Source organism: Oryzias latipes, chromosome 19, assembly GCF_002234675.1.
Source record: "Oryzias latipes chromosome 19, ASM223467v1".
Taxonomy (NCBI): domain Eukaryota; kingdom Metazoa; phylum Chordata; class Actinopteri; order Beloniformes; family Adrianichthyidae; genus Oryzias; species Oryzias latipes.
This window is the reverse complement of record NC_019877.2, coordinates 1377541-1400001: the sequence shown is the minus strand read 5'-3', so window position 1 is coordinate 1400001 and position 22461 is coordinate 1377541. Positions and strand designations below refer to the sequence as shown.

Genomic DNA, 22461 nt, shown 5'->3' with positions numbered 1-22461 from the left:
CCCGGAAACCCAAACAAAACGAAAAACTCTGACGGAAAAGAAACAAACTGCAGTTCAAAACCATCGACTGTATATGAGAGTTGGACCGAGCAAGTGTGATTACATTTAGGAAAAATACAAAGAATAATGAGGATTATCAAGAACATGAAAAAAAGTGTCTTTCTCTATAGAGGCTTTCTGGAGCCAGCAGGTACTTCCTGTTTAGAATGTCACTCACTCCAGGTCTTGTTTTAGGTCAATCTTTCAGACCCATCTGGTTTACAATAAGTATTTACCTTTAACTATTCTGACGTATTTTAAAGAGATCAAACTGAAGAAAGTTTGTTTCCTAAACGTGAAACGTTCTTCAACTGATCAGCGGAGTTGTACTGGGTTCCTGCTGTTCTTTGCTGCATCGTTAATCCGTTGGATTCAGAAAGATCGGATTCACTTTGATCTCCTTCCCTTTAATCTCCATCATGTGTGATCACAACAGTAAAAAATAGAAAGCTTTTGTTTGCTGAAAAGTCTCTTTGAGCATATTCATAAATGAGACCCAGCTGTGGTTGGATGACTCAGAAACACGACTGGAAATGACAAAATCCTGAATGTGACTCTTTTCAAAGGACAAATCGACTCTCATTTGGTTCTGATCAAACATCCGTGTCATCTCTTAACAAACTTCACAGAAGTGAAACTTTAAACTGTCACGTCTGTGGAAAAAAGCATCGTCTTTCATGGAGACTCGCAGACAGACGGAGCCCAAACCAGTCAAAGCGTCCAAACTTTTTCTCCAAAGAAACTTGCACAGAAGAGAAAGACCCTGACATTTTCCTCCTCCTTCCTCCCACCCTGACATTCACGTCTCCTGCCCACCTTCTCACTGCAGGTTCGCCTTCACTCTGTCCTCTCCATGGAGCTTCAAATCTGTGGAACGCGACTGGACCAACAGCAGGAGGAAAAAGGAGAAGAAGGGATGATAGAGTGCTGGCTGCCAAAGTTTCAACTCTTCCCAGTCACAGATTCGTACTGAAATTCCTTTATTAAGCAGCAAAACATCAAAGGAAAACAGGAACGAGTCTCCAAGATGGAAGAAATGCTAGTCGGGTTCAGAAGAGGTATTTTTAATGAAAACTGAGATTCCGCCAGATTTAAGATCACAGGTGCTCCAGTCACAAAAACTCTACACTGACGGCTGACGTTAAATACTTTTTCCATGTTCAGCAGAGTCTCTAGGAGGTGTAAATACAGACGGACAGGACATAAAGGTGTGAACTCCTCTGAGGGGGAGTTCATGGGGGGGTCAGACTTCACTCACAGAGACCGCCAAAGATTCTGCAGGAAACTGTCAGAATCTTTCCTGCTTCTTCAAAAAGCTCAATCCCACTCTTGTTCTCATGTTTGACGTTTATCGATGTGTGGAAGACTCCGAATCTTCTCTCCTCTGAGTAAAATGGATAGAAAAGTTAGACTAAAATCAGTTCCTCCCATCCTTCTTTTTCCCAGACTTTTGACTCGTCTGAATGTCAACCAGAGGATTCTAAACCGGTCGGCCATGTTGACGGGAGTTAACTCGGCCTCGACAGCGTATAAATATGCCATTGGTTGGGGTAAAGAGAACAGAGGAAGACCCCTGACCTCCACGCAGAGACGGAACCTCATGAACACATCTGGCCGTTGACCGTTAAGCTGCTACACCAAGACGACACCAAGACAACATCGGTCTGCAGATTTTTTATGAATTTGTCAAATAAAAACTACAGATGGTCTAGCTGGGTCAGGTGTTTGTCCAGATTGTTGTAGATGTTCAGAGTTATTGTCTGTGTTTTCTCTGGGTATGGCGCGGTTGTTTTGGTTGTTTTCTGACCTGACGGACCTTTTCCCGGGGTTCTGCGTCTCTCCTGTTTATTAAAAGTCTCCCGACCAAAACTAGTCAACCAAAGTGGTCTCCCTTGATCTGGTTCAATCAAGCTTTTCTTCCTCCTTAGAAAACCCCTGTCAGTTCTCTTCTATCTACTACTATCTACTACTCTGGCAGGATTTGTTGGTTATATTTTCCCGCTTAAACAGTCTATTTCATTTTACTGTGAAATTATTAAATATTTCTATTATTATTCTATTGCAAAAAAAACAAAATTCCCTTACCGTTGGCCAAAGTATTTATTTTAGCTAGAGATATTCTCCTCCATGGTTTCATCATTATTGGAAAACATTGTCGTGAAGATGCTAAGCAGCCCCATATCATCACACTCCCACCACTGCGTCAAACTTAATTCTTTATCTTTTTTTTTTACATCATTTATAGAAAATGGTTTACTTGCGACTTCAAACTAAATAAAATCCATTCAGTCTCCAGTTTTTCTTGATACCAACGCCACCATTTTGGAGCGAGACGTCATTAGTAAGCCGTCCCAGTCGGTCTGAGTCAACTTTTCAGGAGTGAGCTAGTTAGAAGTCCACATCCCTCCCTTTTTGGCGTCCTGGAGACACTTCCTGTTTGGAACGTCAGTTTCACCTCTGGTGTTTGGCATGTGAACCATCCAGGAAGTTCTTCCTGTCTCATCAGGCCACTTCTCAGCTCCTTTGTTCAGTAGTTCATCCGTCCTTCAACATGTGAGCAGCTCTCCCGGTTTGACCTCAGCTCTCCTCAGAGGCGCCGCCACAAAGCCTGGGAAAACTGACCTTAGGAGGCAGACATGGGTGTTGAGCTTTCCTGCTGCTGTGGGACCGTTTTTCGATGACATTTACATATGTGGCAGGATCAAACAGTCGCTCTATCTGCAAGGATTTCCCTGGATGACGCAGTCGACTTCCTGAAAAAGTGAATCGTTCCAGCGGAGCTTTCATCTGCCTTCATGTTGGCATTTCCCATAATTCTTTAGATCCCTTCACTGTTTTACATTGAAAACCTTAAATTATCCTTTTTTTTTATTAAAGCAGACCAGGTTTGCCATGTAAAGGTTTCCAGAAGAGCAGAAAAAAGTCAAATGTCTCGTAGACTTATGATTAAAAAATATGAAAAGATAGCCTGAAGCCCATACAACCAGTCTACCACCACCGTGCCCAATGATTGTTGGAAAAACAATCATTCCACTTGGTAACAAGGTTATCTTTATATTTTACTAAAGTCCTTCATGTCTAGATAACAGGCAAACAGAAAACAGGCTGCAAATACATCGTTTTGCTTTAGGAACAGGAAGAAGGAGCCAGCAGGTCACAGACTGATACGATTTTCCTTCTCGACGCTTAACTGTTGCAGTTTAACCTCGGCGTCTGACCCCCTTTCTCTGCAACTTCTTCTTCCACTTTCGGCTTCTCCCATCAGGGGTCGCCACAGCGAACAAGTCGCATGGTAAATTTGGCAATGTTTTACGCCGGATGCCCTTCCTGACGCAACCTTCTCAAACCGGGCTTGGAACCGGCAGAGGTAGAGATGGGAACAGGGAGCAGCCTGGAGTCGAACCCAGGTTTCACGGACGGAAGGCGCCGCAAACCAGCACGAGCTAAACTGGCTCCCTTTCTCTGCAACAGCCTCTGAAAAAAACAACACATCATCTTTTGGGATTCCTGCAGCAGCATGAGGCTTTTTTCCTCATTTCAGGATCAAATCGAATTTACTTCCAAAAGGGGTAGAAATGCTGCACAAATGTAGCCTTTGGAATTGAAACAAAAGCAGTTTATTCATGACGGGAGTTTCATGTCAGATGGAACAATCCAGTTTTCATTTCATCCTCTCTGCACCCAGATATCGGGATGAAACCATCAGATAACAGGAGTTTCTGAAGGACACCTTACTGTGGACCCGTTTAAAGGGTTTTGGAACCAGACCAGACCCGCTCTTCACATCCCTGTGTTGAGTCACTCAGTCGTAAAAAAGTGAAGCTCTCCGTTTGATGTGGATACGCCTCACAGAACTGCAGATGCCTTTGAGTGCTCAGAGTCACGGTTTGTCTGAAACTCTCTGACGGAGCAGCACAGGACGCTACACCAAGGCTCTGAAATCAAATCAAATCAAATCAACCTTTATTTATATAGCACTTTTTCGACAACAGATGTCACTCAAAGTGCTGTGCATAAAATACAATAAAATTTAAAAACAAGATGACAAGACAAACCGTGCGACAACCCCCCCCCCCCCCCCCCCCCCGCAAAAACACACACGCACACACACACCCACACACACACATAAATAAATAAATAAATAAATAAATAAGTGATAGAATGATAGAATGTAGAGACCCGGCTTTGTCCTGAGGTGGGAAAACGATAGTTTGGGGACATGTCCACACCAGCGACCCCCCAACCCAAGTTCACGGAGTACACCACCACAGAACCCCCCAGATCCGATCAAAAGAGTCAGACCCAGGAGATCCCACTGCAGCGACCCCGCTCACTGAGAAGGGTCAGTCACTGATGTGGAGGATCCCTCAGAGGGAAACACTGGAGTAAAATAAAATGTAAAAGGAATAAAATTAAAATATATATAAAACATGGACAAAAAACAAATAATTACATAAACCTTAATAGGCATATGAAATAGTAAGAGCGTCTTAAAAATTAATAGAATAAATAAATAAATGTATTTACATACACATATAAAACTAGTTAAAAGAAAAATAAATAAATTAAAATATTTAAAAATAATAATAATAATTAAAATATTTAAAAATAATAATAATAATAATAATAATAATAATAATAATAATAATAATAATAAAATAAAATAAAATAAAATAAAATAAAATAAAATAAAATAAAATAAAATAAAATAAAATAAAAAAAATAAAAAATCCTAAAATTCAACTAAAAGCTAAATTAAAAAGGTAGGTCTTAAGCCTTCCTTTAAAAACATGAACAGTCTCTGCGGCCCTGAGGCTCTCTGGGAGGCTGTTCCACAGGCGAGGTCCGTAAAAACTGAATGAGGCCTCGCCGTACGTTTTTGTTCTAACTTTTGGGATAACCAAAAGGCCTGTATCAGAGGACCTCAGGGTCCGCGAGGGCTCATACTTTAAAATCATGTCAGATAAATATGAAGGCCCGAGACCATAAAAACATTTGTAAACCAATAAAAGAACTTTAAAATCAATCCTGAATTGCACAGGGAGCCAATGCAGCGATCTTAAAATCGGTGTAATGTGTTCCCGCCCCCTGGTCCTCGTCAGAACGCGTGCTGCTGAATTTTGCAGCAGTTGAAGATTTGCTATTCTTGTTCTGGGAAGACCAGAGAGCAGGGCATTACAATAATCCAATCTGCTGGTAATAAAAGCATGCATTAGCACCTCTGTACTGGCAAGAGAGAGAAATGGGCGGACTCTGGATATATTTTTTAGATGATAAAATCCTGTTTTTGTGATGTTTTTAATTTGTGGGATAAAATTCAACTCAGAGTCAAAAATGACACCCAGGTTTCTCACACACTGAGAAGTTTTGTAATTCTTTAGTTTAGATAAAACTATCTCTCTCTTGTCTTCAGAACCGATCACTAAAACCTCTGTTTTGTCCTGGTTTAGCTGTAGGAAGTTCTCTGCCATCCATGACTCAATGTCTAAAATGCATTTTAAGAGTGTGTTGACCGACTCTTCATCATCAGGAGACACAGCGATGTAGAGTTGAGTGTCATCAGCATAGCTGTGGAAACAAACGCCATGCCTCCTGATGACGTCCCCCAGTGGCAACATATATAGATTAAAAAGTAGTGGGCCTAAAATTGAACCTTGGGGGACCCCACAGTTGATGTCGAAGACCCTTGAGGAGCAAGTATCCATACTTACGTAAAAACTTCGATCTGTGAGATAGGAATAAAACCACTTTAGTACAGTACCAGAGATGCCCAAACCTCTCAGTCTGTTGAGTAAAATACTGTGATCTACAGTGTCGAAAGCAGCACTGAGATCCAGTAGTACCAGAACTGAGAGTTTCTGACAATCCAGGTTACATCTAATATCATTTACTATTTTAACAAGGGCCGTCTCTGTGCTGTGGTTCGTCCTAAAACCAGATTGATATTTTTCAAATATGTTATTTCTATTTAAAAACTCATTAAATTGGATTAAAACAGTTTTTTCAATCATTTTACTTAAAAATGGTAAGTTGGATACTGGACGATAATTGTTATAGTTGTTTGGATCTAAATTACTCTTCTTCAGAAGAGGCCTCACCACTGCCGTTTTAAAGGCAGCAGGGAAGACACCTGTCTGAAGAGAGTAATTTACTATATTTAAAAGCTCAAACTCAAAGAAGTCATAAAATGTTTTCAACAACGATGTGGGGATTGGGTCTAAAAGGCAGGTGGTTGGCTTTAACTGGGAGAAAACCTGACCAAGTCCCACAGCATCAACCAGGACAAAACTTTCCAGTGTTTCCTCTGATAAATACAATGCTATAGATTCATTAAAAGCAACACCTTTTTGAATTAAAAGAGTAGATCTAATAGCATTGATTTTACTCCTGAAGTGGTCTGCAAAACTCTCACATACAGCATCTGAGGCTGCTATGGAGGACCTTTGAGAGTCTCTTTTAGTTAAACTGTCTATTGTTTTAAAAAGAACTCTAGGATCATTTTTGTTTTGTAAAATTAAGTTTGAGAAGTGGAGGGTTCTGGCTTTTTTTATTGCATGACTGTACCTCGTTTGCTGTTCTTTAAAAATTTCGCAATGTACAGTTAACTTCGTTTTTCTCCACTTCCTCTCCGCTCTCCTGCATTCGCGTTTCAAGGCTCTGATTGGTTCGTTCTTCCACGGTGCTGTAGCTTTAGTTTTCAACGTTTTCGTTTTAAGTGGAAGAAGACACTTTTAGCTCCAGTTCATGTTACTGTCAAGTCTGGGACGTCAGCTTTTGCATCCATCAGGCTCATAATGAAGAAGACAAGTCAAAAGCACCAGGAGAGACATTTTCTGCTTCTGTCCAGGAGGCAGACACCATCATCTTCATCACCTCTAGAGCAGTATTCAACCTCATTATGACCAAAACAAACACATTACCATGAGAAACCTCTAATACCACCTCGCCGAGGTCAGAGGTCACAGCAGACACCCCCCACACATACAAGCACAGGGAAAAACAAAAGTACAGGCAGCTCCAAACATCAGCAGTAGAGTTCCCCTTAAATGATTGTTGTGGGTCCAGAAACCGTCACGTTTGGAGCGCTCCATTTAAACCACATGAGATCAGATTTTAATCCCAGGAAAAAAAGTGAGAGCTGAAGACTGAAGCTCTTCCCTATGAATCAGTATCTTTGCTGTTGTCTATGAACAGGCCTCTGGTTGGAATGAAGATCACAGTTTACCACACATAAACCAGGAGGGACAGACGTTACGATACAAGCTCATCTCCATAAATTCTTTTTGTTCAAACAAAACGGATGAAAAGACGTTGTAACATCCATCAAAAAAGAAGTTACAGCTTTAAAAAACACAGATCCGAGGCTTTGATTCTGGTTCAAGCCCCACTAAAGTATTTATCCTCCTAAATAAGTGAATGAAGAACACTTGCAGGGAAGCGATCTTGAGTTGCGATAAAAGCAAAATCGCATTTCTTATTCCTGAGAAGCTGGTTTGCATCCAAGAATGCAAGCCAGCGTTTTGAGTTGCATCAGTCTTACCGGCTGTTCTATGAGCAGACATCCAGACGTCCTATTGATCGCATCGGCTCTTTACGGCCTCCGCGTGATTAGCTGCAGCAGATCAGGATCAGGTCAGCCGCCGGATTCAGACGGCGTCTCACTGCAGCCGAGGCAGCAGAGGACTCTGAAGGATGGAGGCAGCTGAACCAGCGTTTCAGGTCATCCTAAATAATATATTGTCTGCTTCTCAGAGGATTCTTTTCTCCCAAATGATCAATTATTTGCTGAAAAATGCAATCTGAGCGAGGAAAGTATCTGGCTTTATCCCATGTGGCAGATGGGAACGAGTTGGTGCTTCATCCAGGATAAATAATGCAGACATCAGGCAAACGAAAAAAACAATATCACATTATGATCTAAACTAAGAGATTTCAAAAACAAGGAGACGAAAACTGATTTTATTGGAAAACTGGAAAGCAGGTATTCATAACTGAACTCCTTAAAAGGACATTTATTTTGGATTTTCAGCCACCAAATCTGCTTTCAGAGACTGTTGAAGATCAAACACCTAACTGAGCCGATGTTCATGCTGATCGTTCCAGAAGAAACAAAAGAGATTTTAGAAAAATAAACCTAAAACAATACATACTTTTATTTGAATAGTTATGTTTCAAGGAAAACTGGATTTTACTCCAACGTCTGTCTTGAGGATCGTTATCCGAACACTGAAAGTCCCACACGGATCATCTTCTGACGACGCCGCTGCATTTGTGAAGCAAACCCAACACTTCTGTTCTTCTGTTATGGACCCTGCTGTCAATAAAGCTTCAATGCTGCTGGATTTCAGGTTTTGAACACCTCAGAACTTGTTCTTCTTTAACAATGACTCCTGAGACGTTTTCCACATCAGTCCTGCTTATAGATCTAGAGGAAAAGCATCGGGGTGGAACAGCGTAGCGTCTAGCATCCTCTCTTCTGTGCTGTTTGATTCCCGTTTAAATCTAAAAACCTTCAGTGTTTTAGAATTTCCAGCTGTTCTCTGAATTCACCAGCTGTTCACCATTTGAATCCCACGACATTTATGGTCAAATGAAAGACTTGATTTAAAGACATTTATCAACAAGTCACCCAAACACTTCAGTTCATTTAACCCCAAATCTGAACCCTTTAAGCCACTTTTTCTCAGTTTTTCCAGAGCTGCCTCTGACAAATTCATAAAAAAAACCTGGGGGGTCACTAACAGGTCTAAGTCATTTCTAAAAGAATCCTTTTTTCCCCTTGTTGAAGTTTTTGGTTAACCCCGCCCACATTCCTAATATGTTCAGATCGTATTTTGTTTTTTGCAGTTTCAGCCAAGAATTCATGTCGTAAATTTTCACTTTGGCGCGCTCGCCATCCTGACGCCATCCTGATGCCATGCTGACGCCATTCAATCTCTCTAACTTCACATTCCGATATATTTTTCCAAATATGATGCTCGAGGAGTTAGGAGGCTGTAGATCAAAATCCCAAGGAGGAGTTTAAATTAGTTAAAAGTACTAAAGTTGTTTTGTATTTTGATTCAAGATGGCGGGTTCTTCCTGAGGTCAAAGGTCAATGAAACTTTGGTTGTAGACTTAATCTGGAGGTGTAAAACTTCGGAAAAATCACTCGACCAAAAGTTTTCTTTTCCATATTGTGCAAAAATGTGAAAATCGCCAAATTTTTAATTTTGCCACATAATGGTCGTCAAGCCGTAGGTCTTGTGGCCATCCCATAATAGTTTCAAAACTTCCTTTGGATATCCCTGACACGTCTCTTTTGGTTTCGTTTTTTCCTTTGCCCCATTCTATTTTTGAAGGTTTTCCCCGCTGTGATGTCATCATTTCTGGAGGGGTGGGGTTATCAAAATGCCCCAAATCCCCTTTTCACTGGATACTTGGTGTTTGCCAATTTAGGAGAGTTTCTGAGCCTTCAGTCCAGCACGGCTGCAGGACAGAATCTATTGAGGAAATATGTTTTTCTCATTAACGGATCAATAAAAGCCGTTTCGATGCATCACTTCAAAACTATGAATCAAGCCAACAGGAAGAAGCTGAGTGTCGGGTCTGACTGTGAAGCTGGACTGAAGCATCCCGTCTTCTGGTGTTCTCCTCTCCTCCGCTGTCCTCTGACCCCACAGAAGTGTCTGGCCTCGGCACACGCTTTGGATGTGGACAGGAAACCAACACAAAGGCCTCCAGAGTTGCCTCCTGTCATTGTGCGGCCACGGCGGCGGCGGATCTCCTGCTGCTTGGATCAGCGTCTCTTTTAACCTGGAAGGTGTTTGGTGTTTCTGGGAGCGCGTCGGCGTAAATCGATGTTCCTCTGATGAGCCGTGGAGACGCCGAGTGAGCGAGCTGTCCGTCAATGAGGAGGATTGATTCTCACATTAGGACTCCACGCTAACTTTACTGAAACAGAGATTTGTTTTCTGATGCAGAACTGATGGACTCAGCAACAGATTATCGTTAATCCGTCAGTAAAAACCTTCTATGTGAAGGTGAAGACTTTGAAGGCCTTGCTGGGCTGATAAGGTCTTCAGATTTACAAAAAAAAGTATTATTGTTGCCCATGAAGCAGAAAACAGGCTTTCATTTACGTCATCTTTGTGTAATAAAACATTTTTCAAGTTCTGCTCCGCATTAAAGCCCTTTTCTGTCACAGTCTGTTGTAGGAAATGTTCTATTATTATTCTTTCATTCTCAATAGATTTGATTTGTTATTCGGGTTAAAAGCTGATTTCTTGGTAAAAAAATATCATGATGCATCGCAACCATTTAGACTTCATGAGGTATTTGGTTGTTTTTCTGTCACTGTATAAAAATAAAACATATTTAAAGTAAAAACACAAAGGAATAACTTTTTCATTTAAAAAAAACAACTTCTAAAAATGTCTTTGATGTTTGAATTATGGATGTTATCTTTATGTGAGGGACACTCAAAACAGAGTCATAGAAATACGATTATTTATAGATATTTACATACCAAAAATATGCATTAACTGTGTGTAAATATGTATTCATCTTAAAGGGAATCGGATGCCTGGAGACTCCAAGAATACATTTCTTCTGGGCTTTTAAAGGGGTTAATTTGACTTTTTTCCTTTTTTGCTTACATTGTTGTTTTTATTACTTGTTCATTTTGTGTAGCAGCAATAAACAGGGTCCATAAATAAATAAGTAAACATGTAAATGGACAAATAAATAAACAAACCCTGTTTCTTCTCCAGGGTTAAATGGACCAAAAATGAGAAGAATGTGTGTCGAGTGTTTCCATGTGTGTATGTTTGTGTGTATATTTAACTACTGTGTGTGTCTCCGTCTGACATCAAATGTGTACTTGTTGAGCGGGTAACAGGTGTATAATGGAAAGTGGACGTTCTGTGAAGAAAACTGAGCTGATCTATTTCTGTTTTTGTGCCGTGAAGGACACGTCTGAAATAAAATGTTATCCTCTTCATCATCTAGTGTTCTAAAGATAAAAAAGAATCTCTGCTGTGCCACAAACAAACTTACAGGAAACAGACGTTCTCCCCGTCATCACACCAAACAACCCAACGCTGCAGCACAACTGTGGCCACTGTGTCAGACAACAAAAAGAAGTCTTGGGATTCTGGTGAGTTCTGGTGTCGGTGCGGCATCGGGAGGCCAAACCGGGTCACCGGTCCTTCCTGTCCGGCAGGGAACAGCCAGAACCCAGAAGGAGATTTATGGCTCTAGAGAAGCCAACACCTTTAAAACATCCCTTTACCTTTAGTTTTGATATTTTCAAAATAAAAGTTGTCAGCTTTGAATTTGGAGCTCAGCCATCCTCAGAGTTTTTTTTCTTGTTCAAATCTATTTCTACTTTAGTTTCCCCCACAGAAAGTTGATTGTTTTATCGCACCGACCTTTTTCCCTCAGAGCCGGTTTTGTTTCATCTCTCAGATCAAATCTTTCCATTTCTTGCTGCATCGTAGATTTCCAGAGGTTTTGTTGTCATTCATAACATTTTGTGTTTCCTCACACAGAGGGTGTATTCCTGCCACTCCCCGGATGTTTTGGAAGTTCTGTTTGCTGCTTACGGTGCAGCCGGGCCTTAATGGTTCTGCTCTAAATGGTTTTTACGTGCAGCAGAGCGGGTTTGCTCCTGCAGATCTGGGCGCTTTGTTTTTCTTTTTTCCTCTATCAGATCCTCCTGCAGCTCCTGGATTCATGAGCAGAGCGGCTCAGAACGGCTCGGGGTGTCCCGGGCCGCGGGCCGGAACCGAGACCAGCGGTCAGGATGAGTCTCCTGACTTCCACACGGAAACTGGCAAAAAGCAAAACTCCAATTCTCACACAGGGATTAGACAAACCCTTTTTATCCCATCTGTCACTGCAGCAGCCAAACACACGCAGAGAAAACACTTTATTTTATAAAAGTCTATAATAGTTTTATTTTGACAGCATCTTTGTGCCCTTTTCACTTAAAACAAACATCTCTGGCACTAATTAGCATCTTTGCAGTATTATTTCTATGTGAAGAAAGTCATACAATTTATTTTTATTTGCTTGTTTAGTAAATCATTAGGATAAACTTGTGGGGAAAAAAACTTTTCAAAAACTGGATTTATTCTCCTGACACTGCGGCAAATCAGAAACAAAAAGTAAACTTTTCCTCCTGAAATGGAGAAGTGCAGAGCTGCAGAAACATCAGAGCTAAATGCAGGAAATGATGTCGTGTTTGCAGAAAAGCTTCAAGCATCAAACCAAAAGTGCTGGAAGAGAAGCTGCTGTCGTCTTCCTGTCACTTCCTGCATGCCCGCCTAGCAGAGCTGCACCGACCGGCACCCATGACAGTGATATGTACGCTTCTTACTTTGTGTCTTAACCTAATGAGGATCAAGCTTTGTCGAAACCACAACGCTGCATGTGTGAGCGGCAGATCCAGAGCGAGGCCCGGTTTCATCACCGTAAATCACGTCAGCGGCGAGATTGGAGGTTAGCCTGCTTTGAAATAAAGCGATCAATAGGGCTTGTTCGACAACAGAAAGTCTTGATGATTATCGATCAGCGATTTGCTTCCAAACTGGCCGGCCTTCAGCTGGTCGAGGAGCATCTTCAAATCAGCAAAGATGAGGAATGAGCAGCAGCTCCGGTTTCCTAAACAAAAAAATCAATGCCATCAGCTTTCTGACCAATCAATGCTCGCAAATGCAAGGATTAGGCTTAAAGAGGTGTCCGAGGCTTCATTCAGACAGGCAGCGGCTTGTTTGGATGGAGAGGACGAGAAAAACACTTCAGGAAGTCGTCGGTTTTCGGTTCTGCCATAAATCGTTCTGTTGGAGTCTGACGCGATGCAAATCGCTCATAAAAATCCTTTTTTCTGTTGATGCTAAAGAGGAAAACATGAATGAAAAATGACCCTGAACCGCTGAAGCTTCACGGTTCCTGAGGGGTCTCGGCCCGGCTGCTGAAACGGTTCTGTCAGCTGCCGGCTCAGTTTGAGGCCCAAAAGCACAAAAGCTGCAGCTGCTTCCATCTGAGGATGAGGCTTCTCCCCAGCAGCACAGCTGGAGCTGATGGACGCACCTCCAGCGTTCAGGCCCGACCGGAACAGCTGAAAGATCTTCTGCAGCGTCTCTGAATCCATTTATGCAGCCGTGAAACGCCTCTCCTGTTTCAGCAGCAGCTCGGGCTTTAGAGAAAACCATCATCATAGCTACTTAACACATCATTCATAAACTGTTGGTTATTGAGTTATAAATAACAGTTCTAATTAACATTTACCAGGCTGTAACTATACACTAATCATTTATAGCAGATCATGAGCAAATTGTTGGTAAAACACTTACTAATCAATTATTAAGTCATTAGTAATAATGACTTAACATAATAGTTAAGTATTAGTAAATAATGTTTACTAACAGTTAATGAATGGGGAATAGTTGCAACACAATTCTAATGTTAAATAACGTCCCTATTAACTTATACTTAAAAAGCCCTTAGTTAGTAATTTACTAACAATTTTTTAGTGGTCTATTAGTAAATAATATGTAATTATTAACACTTAATTTAAAGGTTATAAATAACTTACTAACTTACAGCGTGTTAATTATCGATTGACCATACATAAGGTTTATCTATTAATCCTTAATAAACTATTATTTACTACTATTCAACAATTCATTAATAGCTCGCTAACTGTTTATTAATAAGGCTATATTATGTAGAATCAAATATAATGTTCATTCCTCACAATAAACAACGTCAAAGTGCTATTTTGATCAGTTCAAGTTTTTCTGAGCACTCTGCTCTCCGAGCACCAGCCCTTGTGATGTCACAAAGTGAGGAACAGCCCCTTCCAGGAAGAGTCTGTGCTGCCAGCCCCGCCCCCAGGCTAACAGACACACGCCCACTTTCCCAGCTGAGCAAGCAATGATCAACAAAAACGCTTTCCTTCCAGAAGCACAGTATGAACATCCATCTTTGTAAAGTTCAGATGTTGTTTGTTTCCGCAGACACGCTGCCGAGGCCGACTCTAGGATGATGTCATGAAACAGGCAACACCCACAAGGAGAGAAAGGCGGAGCCTCAGAGATCCAGTCGTCTTACTTCCTGCAAGAAAATAAGCTGTGAAAATAACTAATATTTCATCTTTTAAAGTGTGCCAAAGGTAATATTTTTTTAAAGACATGGATTTGTTTACTGTAAAAGGCTTAAGAATAGCAGGATAATTACATGAATAATTGAATCGGTTAGTTCAAAAGGGGCCCAAGTCCACAATTTTTCAAAATAGAGATATTCTATGTTCTATGGTCTTCAAGGGAAAAGCATCTGATTATGTGCAAAACAGTCTCAAGTCTGTTGTAATGTATTGACTGTGCTTGACGTTTAAAATGCATTAAGGGCTAAATTCCTGGACTTGGGCCTCTCTTTCATGGGTTTTGCTTTATCCCATAGATGGCAGCACTAGTTATCCAATATGGCAGCACCCCTGTTAATTCAAGAAGGGCCCAAGTCCAGAGACTTTAGTTTGCTAGTCCTCTGAAATTATAAAAGTGAGGTGCTTCATGTTCATAAGCTATGAACTGGTGCTGAATCTGGGTAAAGTATGAATCATTTGCCTCCCTTTAAGCTATGCATTTAAAATCATTTCCTGGAAAAAACAAGCCTCTTGGACTTGGGCCCCTTTTGAACTTACCGATTCCATTATTATCAAGTGCTCCAGATTTTAGTTGAAAATTGAATCCTTTTAGCTCCAGCCGCCTTCTTCTCCCACTCCCCAACCATCCAGCCGTTCGTTAACTTTGACTCCAGAACATAATATACATAAATGTCATTTCAAGCAGATTCCAGGAAATCCTGGATCAAGCGTGCAGAAGTCTGTCCCTGCATGTCGGCTGCACGTTTTGCAGCAGAATCTTCCTCAGCGGACGCAGGCGCCACGTCCTGCAGCCTCAGAGGAGATTGCTCATGTTTTCCTCCATGTTTTCTTCATTATTGATTCCTGCTTTAACGCTTCTCCCTGCAGTCTGAACAGAAACGGGAAAGCAGACAGCAACATTTGCATCATTCTCCCTCCGAGTTAATGATTATTATTTCAAAGAAAAGGATATTAGACTGGAGACCAGCAGTTTTTTTCTTTTATTTTTACGCAGAACGAAACTAAAGCTTCAAAATGTGAAAACAGGAAGTGTGTTTGTGGGTTTTTTTTTGGGTTGCAGAGGAAAACTTTTCCTTGTTAAATGATCTACAGTTACAAAAAAAAATAATTAGAAGGAATTTTGACTCAATTTTAACACTAAATGTGTGTAAAAGTACAAATATTTATGAACATAAACTTTCTTCTGCATCAGACAATAACTTGAAAGAACATCTTTACTTTTGTTGCAGCAACAGGAAGTTTTTCTGTGATTTCGTTTTAAACCTTCAGCAGACAATTATGTTGTTTTCTGGCCACATTGTAGCACAAAAATCATGTATTTAAATTAAATCAATTCAACTTAAGGGTTTTTTCTAGTAAAACAATTAATTTAGATAATGAAAAATTTTTTGATCATCTATTGATTATGTTTAATTTCTTTTAATTATGAAGTAAAATAAAGCCATTAGGCTTAAATATTTTCTTTTGTACATGTTGAGAAGACCCAAAAAACATAATAAAATACTCAGACTAACCTTTTAATGCTTATTAATCTGAATAAATTAACTTTATCAGGTCTTCTATATTTAAAATTTGACATTTGTGACTTTTTTTCAACCAGAGAACCTATAGTGCAGGTAATGGGGGACAAATAAATGGATTTTAAAGTTAATTATAGGTTAACACCATTGACTGAATCAATCCAGTCTATCCTTTGACTTGCAGCATTTTGATCAATCCCAGATGTTTTATCCACATCTGTTGGGTTTTTGTTATTTTGTTTGGTGCTGAACAGAAACCAGAATCAGTTTCTAAAAGCCCAGATTTTTTTTTTTGCTTTAAAAAAAGCTTCAGGAATACTAATGAAGTTCTTTTTAGGTCCTTGTTTTATTCTTTTTGAATTCCATCAATAATATCTACATTAATGTCTGCTTATTAATGTAAAAGTCGATCAACGATTGAGAATAAACGCTCTTCTCTGATCGTTTAATGTCTTGATATTCAACCATCAATTTTTATATTGTTGTCAAATTTCATTTCAAACCGCCTCATCATCAGAGATCCTCTGCTTCAGGCTGGAGGAAAGAGGAGGTTCTTGTTTCCAAACCAGGTTTTAAAAAGTCGTCCTCGTCTTTTCTGTACTTTAAAAAATCCTTTTGATTTTCTTGGGGGTGGAATAAAACTTGAACTTTTGTTCTCCTCCGGGCAAAGCCTGCATTTACATACCAATACCAAAATATAAACCTGGACAAAGACTGAGCGCTCCATCCATAATGGATGAGTATACAAGCGTATTTGTTGAAATGCTCTTTTTTAAGCGTGGCTAAACTCTGTTCTAGACATTTCCATGCGCTGCTGACTTTTCCTCTCCTGATCTGCATACAGCAGATGTGCCGTCACCTCTGCGACTCAGAAATGTTTCATTCCGTCCTGCTTTTTTGGAGCAGGTTGGAGCTTTAATCTACCAACGTGTTTTTGCTCTTCAGAGGATTTTCCTGGCGCCTTCGGCAACATGTTTCATGCAGTTTCTCTCTGTATTTGGATATTTTCCACAGTAAATATGAAATTATATTCTGGTGTAGCGTGACTGTGCTTGCCACCATTCTATTTTATAGCATTCTTTGTGCCGCTGCACTAAACACCAGGACATTTTAGAGACTGAGTCTTTTATAGTGGAAAGCAGCCATAGACTTTTACAACAAGAGCTAATTAGGCCCATGCAGCACATAACATTGGGCCTCTTTAAAGAGTAATGCATGAAAGCCACTCGTACACTAATACATGACATTTAATAATTCCACATTTGCTCAATTTTTCCTCATAACTCTAAGGAAAAAATTCACCTCTGATCCAGTTTTTAAAAGCATCATTTTTCAAAAATCCACATGAAATTTTCTGCTCATAAAAGTCAAAGAGAAAGACCCCAGTTTCATTTTTTTAATTACAGAATCCAGATTTATCCTCTCTTTTTGAAAAGCTAAACATGATTCCAGCCGTCACCGCTTTGTTAAGAAGTCAGACTTTGCTGCTTCTGCTGTGAAATTTACAGCTGATAAAAGGCTTTTAAAGCTTGTTGCCAAGTGTGTCCTAAATCCCGCCGTGGATCCAGTGGCTCCTAAACACTCCCAGAGGTCCTGATAACTCACAGTTAAAGTGAAGGTTTTGAACCGTGTCCACACTGTGGGTTCAATCAAAGCGTGCGCTGAAGAGGCTTTTTAAGGCCGTGACCTTCGTGAGGACAGCCGCCCTATTTACCACCTGCAAGGTGGCTCCAAAGCCAAACGGAGCCAGATCAGTTCATCAGGTCACCACTAGGGTTGGGTTAAAACTGGTACTTTTGAAACGGTTCCGGTGCGAAAATATAAAAAAGACGGCTATTTCTTCCAAAAACCTTAAATTGTGACAAAGCAGAGTGGTGGGGAAAGGGAGCGCTTCAATGTGCTCAAATGCTTTCTTTTCTGCTTTCTGACAGCCTGCATTGCAGCGCTGCACCTCTGTTTTCACCTCTCATCGCCACGACGACGCCCTTTTTTCCAGAGCTTTGCACTCGTCACTCTGATCCATCAAGTCACTCAATTAGACCCTTTTGCTGTACGGTTCAGATAAACTTTCGCTCACATCGCCTTCGTTATTAAGACTGTAGCTGAACGGACAAGGAAGACAGAAAGAATGGTTGTGTTGCCGCACATCAGAGGAGTAACAGAACGCATCCAAAGGGCCGTGAAAAAGCATCGCATCAGCACCGCAGTCAAACCGGATGAGAAACCCAGACAACTCCTGGTGCAACCAAAAGACAGCATCGAGCAAAAAAACAAATGCAACGTCATTTAAGAAATACCACGTCACACCTGCAACAAAACATACAACGGAGAAACAGGACGCACCTTCATCACAAGAAAAACAGAGGAAAAGAAACAAAGAAGAGACTAACAAGAGCAAGACGACAACAGGCAGCTCAAGAAAACATGAAATCGGAAATAAGGGACCGCTGCAGGCAAGAAAACCACATCATGGGCTGGAAAAAGGCCAAAGGCCTCCACACTGAAGACAACAGGTGGATCATGGAGGCGGTGGAGATCCGAAAGCGAGCCCACACTTCCATGGCCTTCCTGCTCTCCCATAGCTATAGCGACGTCATCCAGCAGAGGCGGAGCCACCTGTCAAAGTCTGACAGCTGACTGCGCTCCCAAGACAATTGTCTGTTTTTATGCACGTCACACACAACCATCTGATGAAGACTCTGACGAAGAAGGAACGCGTCCGTCAAAACATGTCAGGTATCCGTGTCTGATAACAGAAGAACTAAGAAGTTAATATCATTGTTGTTGTTGTGAGTGTTGGGAAACATCACGACACAGACACGTGGTGCTGCCTAATCTGCTGATTGATTCATTCAGAAAAATGACTAAAGCAGACAGAAAAACAAGGTTTTTTGCTTTTTTGAAAACAAATACGCATTAGTAAATGGGTTTAGACATGAATAAAGTAAAGGATCTTCAATTATTTAAAGGTGCATGGAGATAAAAATAGCCAAACACTGATTACTTTCCACGTGTTCTTTCACATAATTCATCTGACAAAGTTTCTGCAGGAATATTAGATCTAAAGACAAAACTGAGGAAAATTCCAGACCAGAAATGAAATATATTTGTTGAGGAGCCAGCGAAGGGTCATCACAGTCTGTGTGGAGGGACACATTCAAGGCTGTATTTTCTGTCCTTGTAAGTTATGGAAGGTGTCACTCAGCACATTGTCTGAGGTAAAATATGACTCCTGGAAAGTCTGTTCACCCCACCCAGCAAGGAGAAGCCCAGCGAGGCCCAAACAGCTGTGGGAAAACACTAAACAAATGTTGTTCTGTTTGTTTGGAGAGCTTAAAGCAATCAGAAAAGAATCCTCTCTGTAATATCCTGTTTTCCCACATGGACTTAGTTTGATCCAAATTCTATGAATCCATATTAAAATGAGTCGTCCATAAGCCGGACTCTCTACTGTCTGTGGAAAAACCAAAACCTGGCTCATCCGCCAACAGACCTGCCTTCCTGTTTCACCTGAGTTTCCCCGGCGACTAAAAGAAACCTCTATTTTATCTGTCCACAGGTCCTGATTGGTTTCACACCAACTTAGGAAGCAAATATTTGCATCTGTGAACCTGTTGCCGGGAGATGAGATGAAACTTTCAGTTACTTCCTTACAAGAGAAACAAGAGACGTTTACCTTAAATCAATCCAAAAGAGGAAATGTAATGAAGAGGAAACTTAAAGCAATGTCTCATCCTGTATATATGAATATAGTTTTTTGTACTCCGTATTTCATCACTCATGAAGTTCCCTTTTAAAAAGAACCTTTATCTAACTAAGCAGAATCCGTTAAGAAAGGAAGAATTCTGAGGTGACCTCATCAAATCTGCTAGAAAAAGGCTCAAAATAGCCAAGGCTGCAATAATGTTGTGTGACGAATGTAAAAGCTTTCAGTCAATTCAAGTCCTTCAGGTTTTTCTGCCTAAAACAACATTTCCGGTCTTTTCTGTCTTTATTCTCTATTCAAGTCTTCTTTAAAAAAATGTAAATAAAAATTGCTTTTGGATAGAACTTTATAGTAGGGGTCTCAAACTCAGGACTGTCCCACCCAAAAGTTTAAACCTGTCCAGGGCACACAGGTGACCCACAGGAAAATTCAAGGTTGCAGACCACTCGGTAAACCCGTGGAGACAAAATGTTCAAGCACATTTTCTTCAATGGAAATGCTGTGATTGACAGGTAGTAGTGAACACTTGGACAAGACCATGCAGCCAGTGTGGTGTAGCGGCACCGTATGAGCATCACCTGTACATCAGAAGTGAGTCCAACTTCTATTACCCTTACACCTACTTTATGATACACTTACCACAACTACAACAACGGTTTCGTGTTGTCCGTTAAGGTGGCGGTGCGAGCCTTAAAGGAGCTGCCAAGACCCACCTGTGCTTCCCTTAGGATGCAGCTGCCCCTTTTTATGACCCCCACACCTCAAAAACCATGGGCTCGACCCGTACGGTTACCAGACTAAGGCTTCAGTTGAATGAGTTGTGCAGAATCAGTTACCAAAGCCAATGAAATCTTCCACTTTCGGCTTCTCCCATCAGGGGTCGCCACAGCGAACAAGTCGCATGGTAAATTTGGCAATGTTTTACGCCGGATGCCCTTCCTGACGCAACCTTTTCTAACCGGGCTTGGGACCGGCACAGAGGTAGAGAAGGGAACAGGGAGCAGCCTGGAGTCGAACCCGGGTTTCACGGACGGAAGGCGCCGCAAACCAGCACGAGCTAAACTGGCTCGTATACCAAAGCCAATGAAATCAAGACCTTAAAACCAACATGGAAAAAGATTGCACATGGTTCCTTTTCCAAACTATTTGAAGCCGTACTCCAAGTGGAGCTAAAAGGAATCACCAGAAACAGTGAATGAAAAAAACAAACTTAAGAGAGCAATAGGGGTTTATATGGACACACTCGAAAAGTAACCAACAACCCCGATTGTGAAAGTAAAACATGTCTGTCACACACAAGAGGCACTCAGCCGCAAAATGTTTGTCCATTTGTTGGACAGGACAAAAATAAAAAGAGAGCCATACCAGCAAACACACAGCTGGAGAAAACCTTTTCACCAAAACAGAAGCTCCTACCTTATAGACTGCTGTTGTGAGCTCGCAGTGAGGCTGTGTGCGTCAGCATGAAGCTCTCAGTACACTGCTGACTGCTGGCGGATGGCGACCTGCGAGGTGAACGCTGAAAGCGGCTTCGACGGTTGAAGTAGTTTCCGGCCGTCCACGAGCGCTTATGCTTCCTCAGGTACTCCTTGTAGTTCTTGGTGAGCAGGGTGTACAGAAAGGGGTTGATGCAGCTGTTGGAGTAGGTCAGGCAGGTGGTCAGGTAGTTGATGTTGCATTTGGCTTTGGTGGAGAGGGGCAGTGAGGGGTAGAACTGTCCCAGAAGTTGCCAGATCCAGAAAGGCAGGAAGCATGCCCAGAAGAGTAGAACAATGGTGAAGATCAGGTAGAGCACCTACGGATAGACCAGAGAACCAACAAAGTCTGAAAGTCTGAAACAGGTTATGGTTGTTGTGAAATTGACAGACATGAGTCATGAGTTACTAGTTATGGTTCACAGGAGCCAGAATGCAAATGGTGTCATTATGATGGATGGAAAGATGGATGGATGGATGGATGGATGGATGGATGGATGAATGGATGGATATATGGATGGATATATGGATGAATGGATATATGGATGGATGGATGGATGGATGGAAAGAGGGATGGATGGATGGATGGATGGATGGATATATGGATGGATGGATGGATATATGGATGAATGGATATATGGATGGATGGAGGGATGGAGAGATGGATGGATGGATGGATGGATGGATGGATAGATATATGGATGGATGGATATATGGATGGATGGATGGATGGAAAGAGGGATGGATGGATGGATGGATATATGGATGGATGGAGGGATGGAGAGATGGATGGATGGATGGATGGATAGATATATGGATGGATGGATATATGGATGGATGGATGGATGGATGGAAAGAGGGATGGATGGATGGATGGATGGATGGATGGATGGATATATGGATGAATGGATATATAGATGGATGGAGGGATGGAGGGATGGATGGATGGATGGATGGATGGATGGATGGATGGATGAATGGATGGATAGATATATGGATGGATGGATATATGGATGGATGGATGGATGGATGGAAAGAGGGATGGATGGATGGATGGATGGATGGATGGATGGATGGATGGATATATGGATGAATGGATATATGGATGGATGGATGGATGGATGGATGGATGGATGGAAAGAGGGATGGATGGATGGATGGATGGATATATGGATATATGGATGAATGGATATATGGATGGATGGAGGGATGGAGGGATGGATGGATGAATGGATAGAAGGATGGATGGATAAAGGGATGGATGGATGGATATATGGATGGATGGATGGATGGATGGATGGATGGATGGATGGATATATTGATGGATGGATGGATATATGGATGGATGGATTGATAGAGGGATGGATGGATGGATGGATAAAGGGATGGATGGATGGATATATGGATGGATGGATGGATGGATATATTAATGGATGGATGGATGGATATATGGATGGACGGATAGAGGGATGGATGGATGGATATATGGATGGATGGATGAAAGTATGGATGGATGGATGGATGGATGGATGGATGGATGGATGGATGGATGGATGGATGGATATATTGATG

The 22461-nt window shown here is 41.3% G+C and overlaps 1 protein-coding gene across 4 annotated transcripts in view; it reads right to left on the bottom strand.

Moving 5' to 3' along the window:
* The window catches only part of uts2r (urotensin 2 receptor), a 49793-nt gene that overhangs the window by 17411 nt on the left and 9921 nt on the right, over positions 1-22461 (bottom strand). For 3 of the 4 annotated variants that reach the window (XM_004086803.4, XM_011473483.3, XM_011473482.3), the window contains one exon: positions 20831-21209. In XM_004086803.4, the coding sequence (XP_004086851.1) occupies positions 20832-21209 (378 nt within the window). In that variant the 3' untranslated portion in view covers position 20831. Of the gene's footprint in view, positions 1-11390; positions 12685-20830; positions 21210-22461 lie in introns of those variants that run through there. The other variant, XM_011473481.3, reaches the window with a different exon arrangement.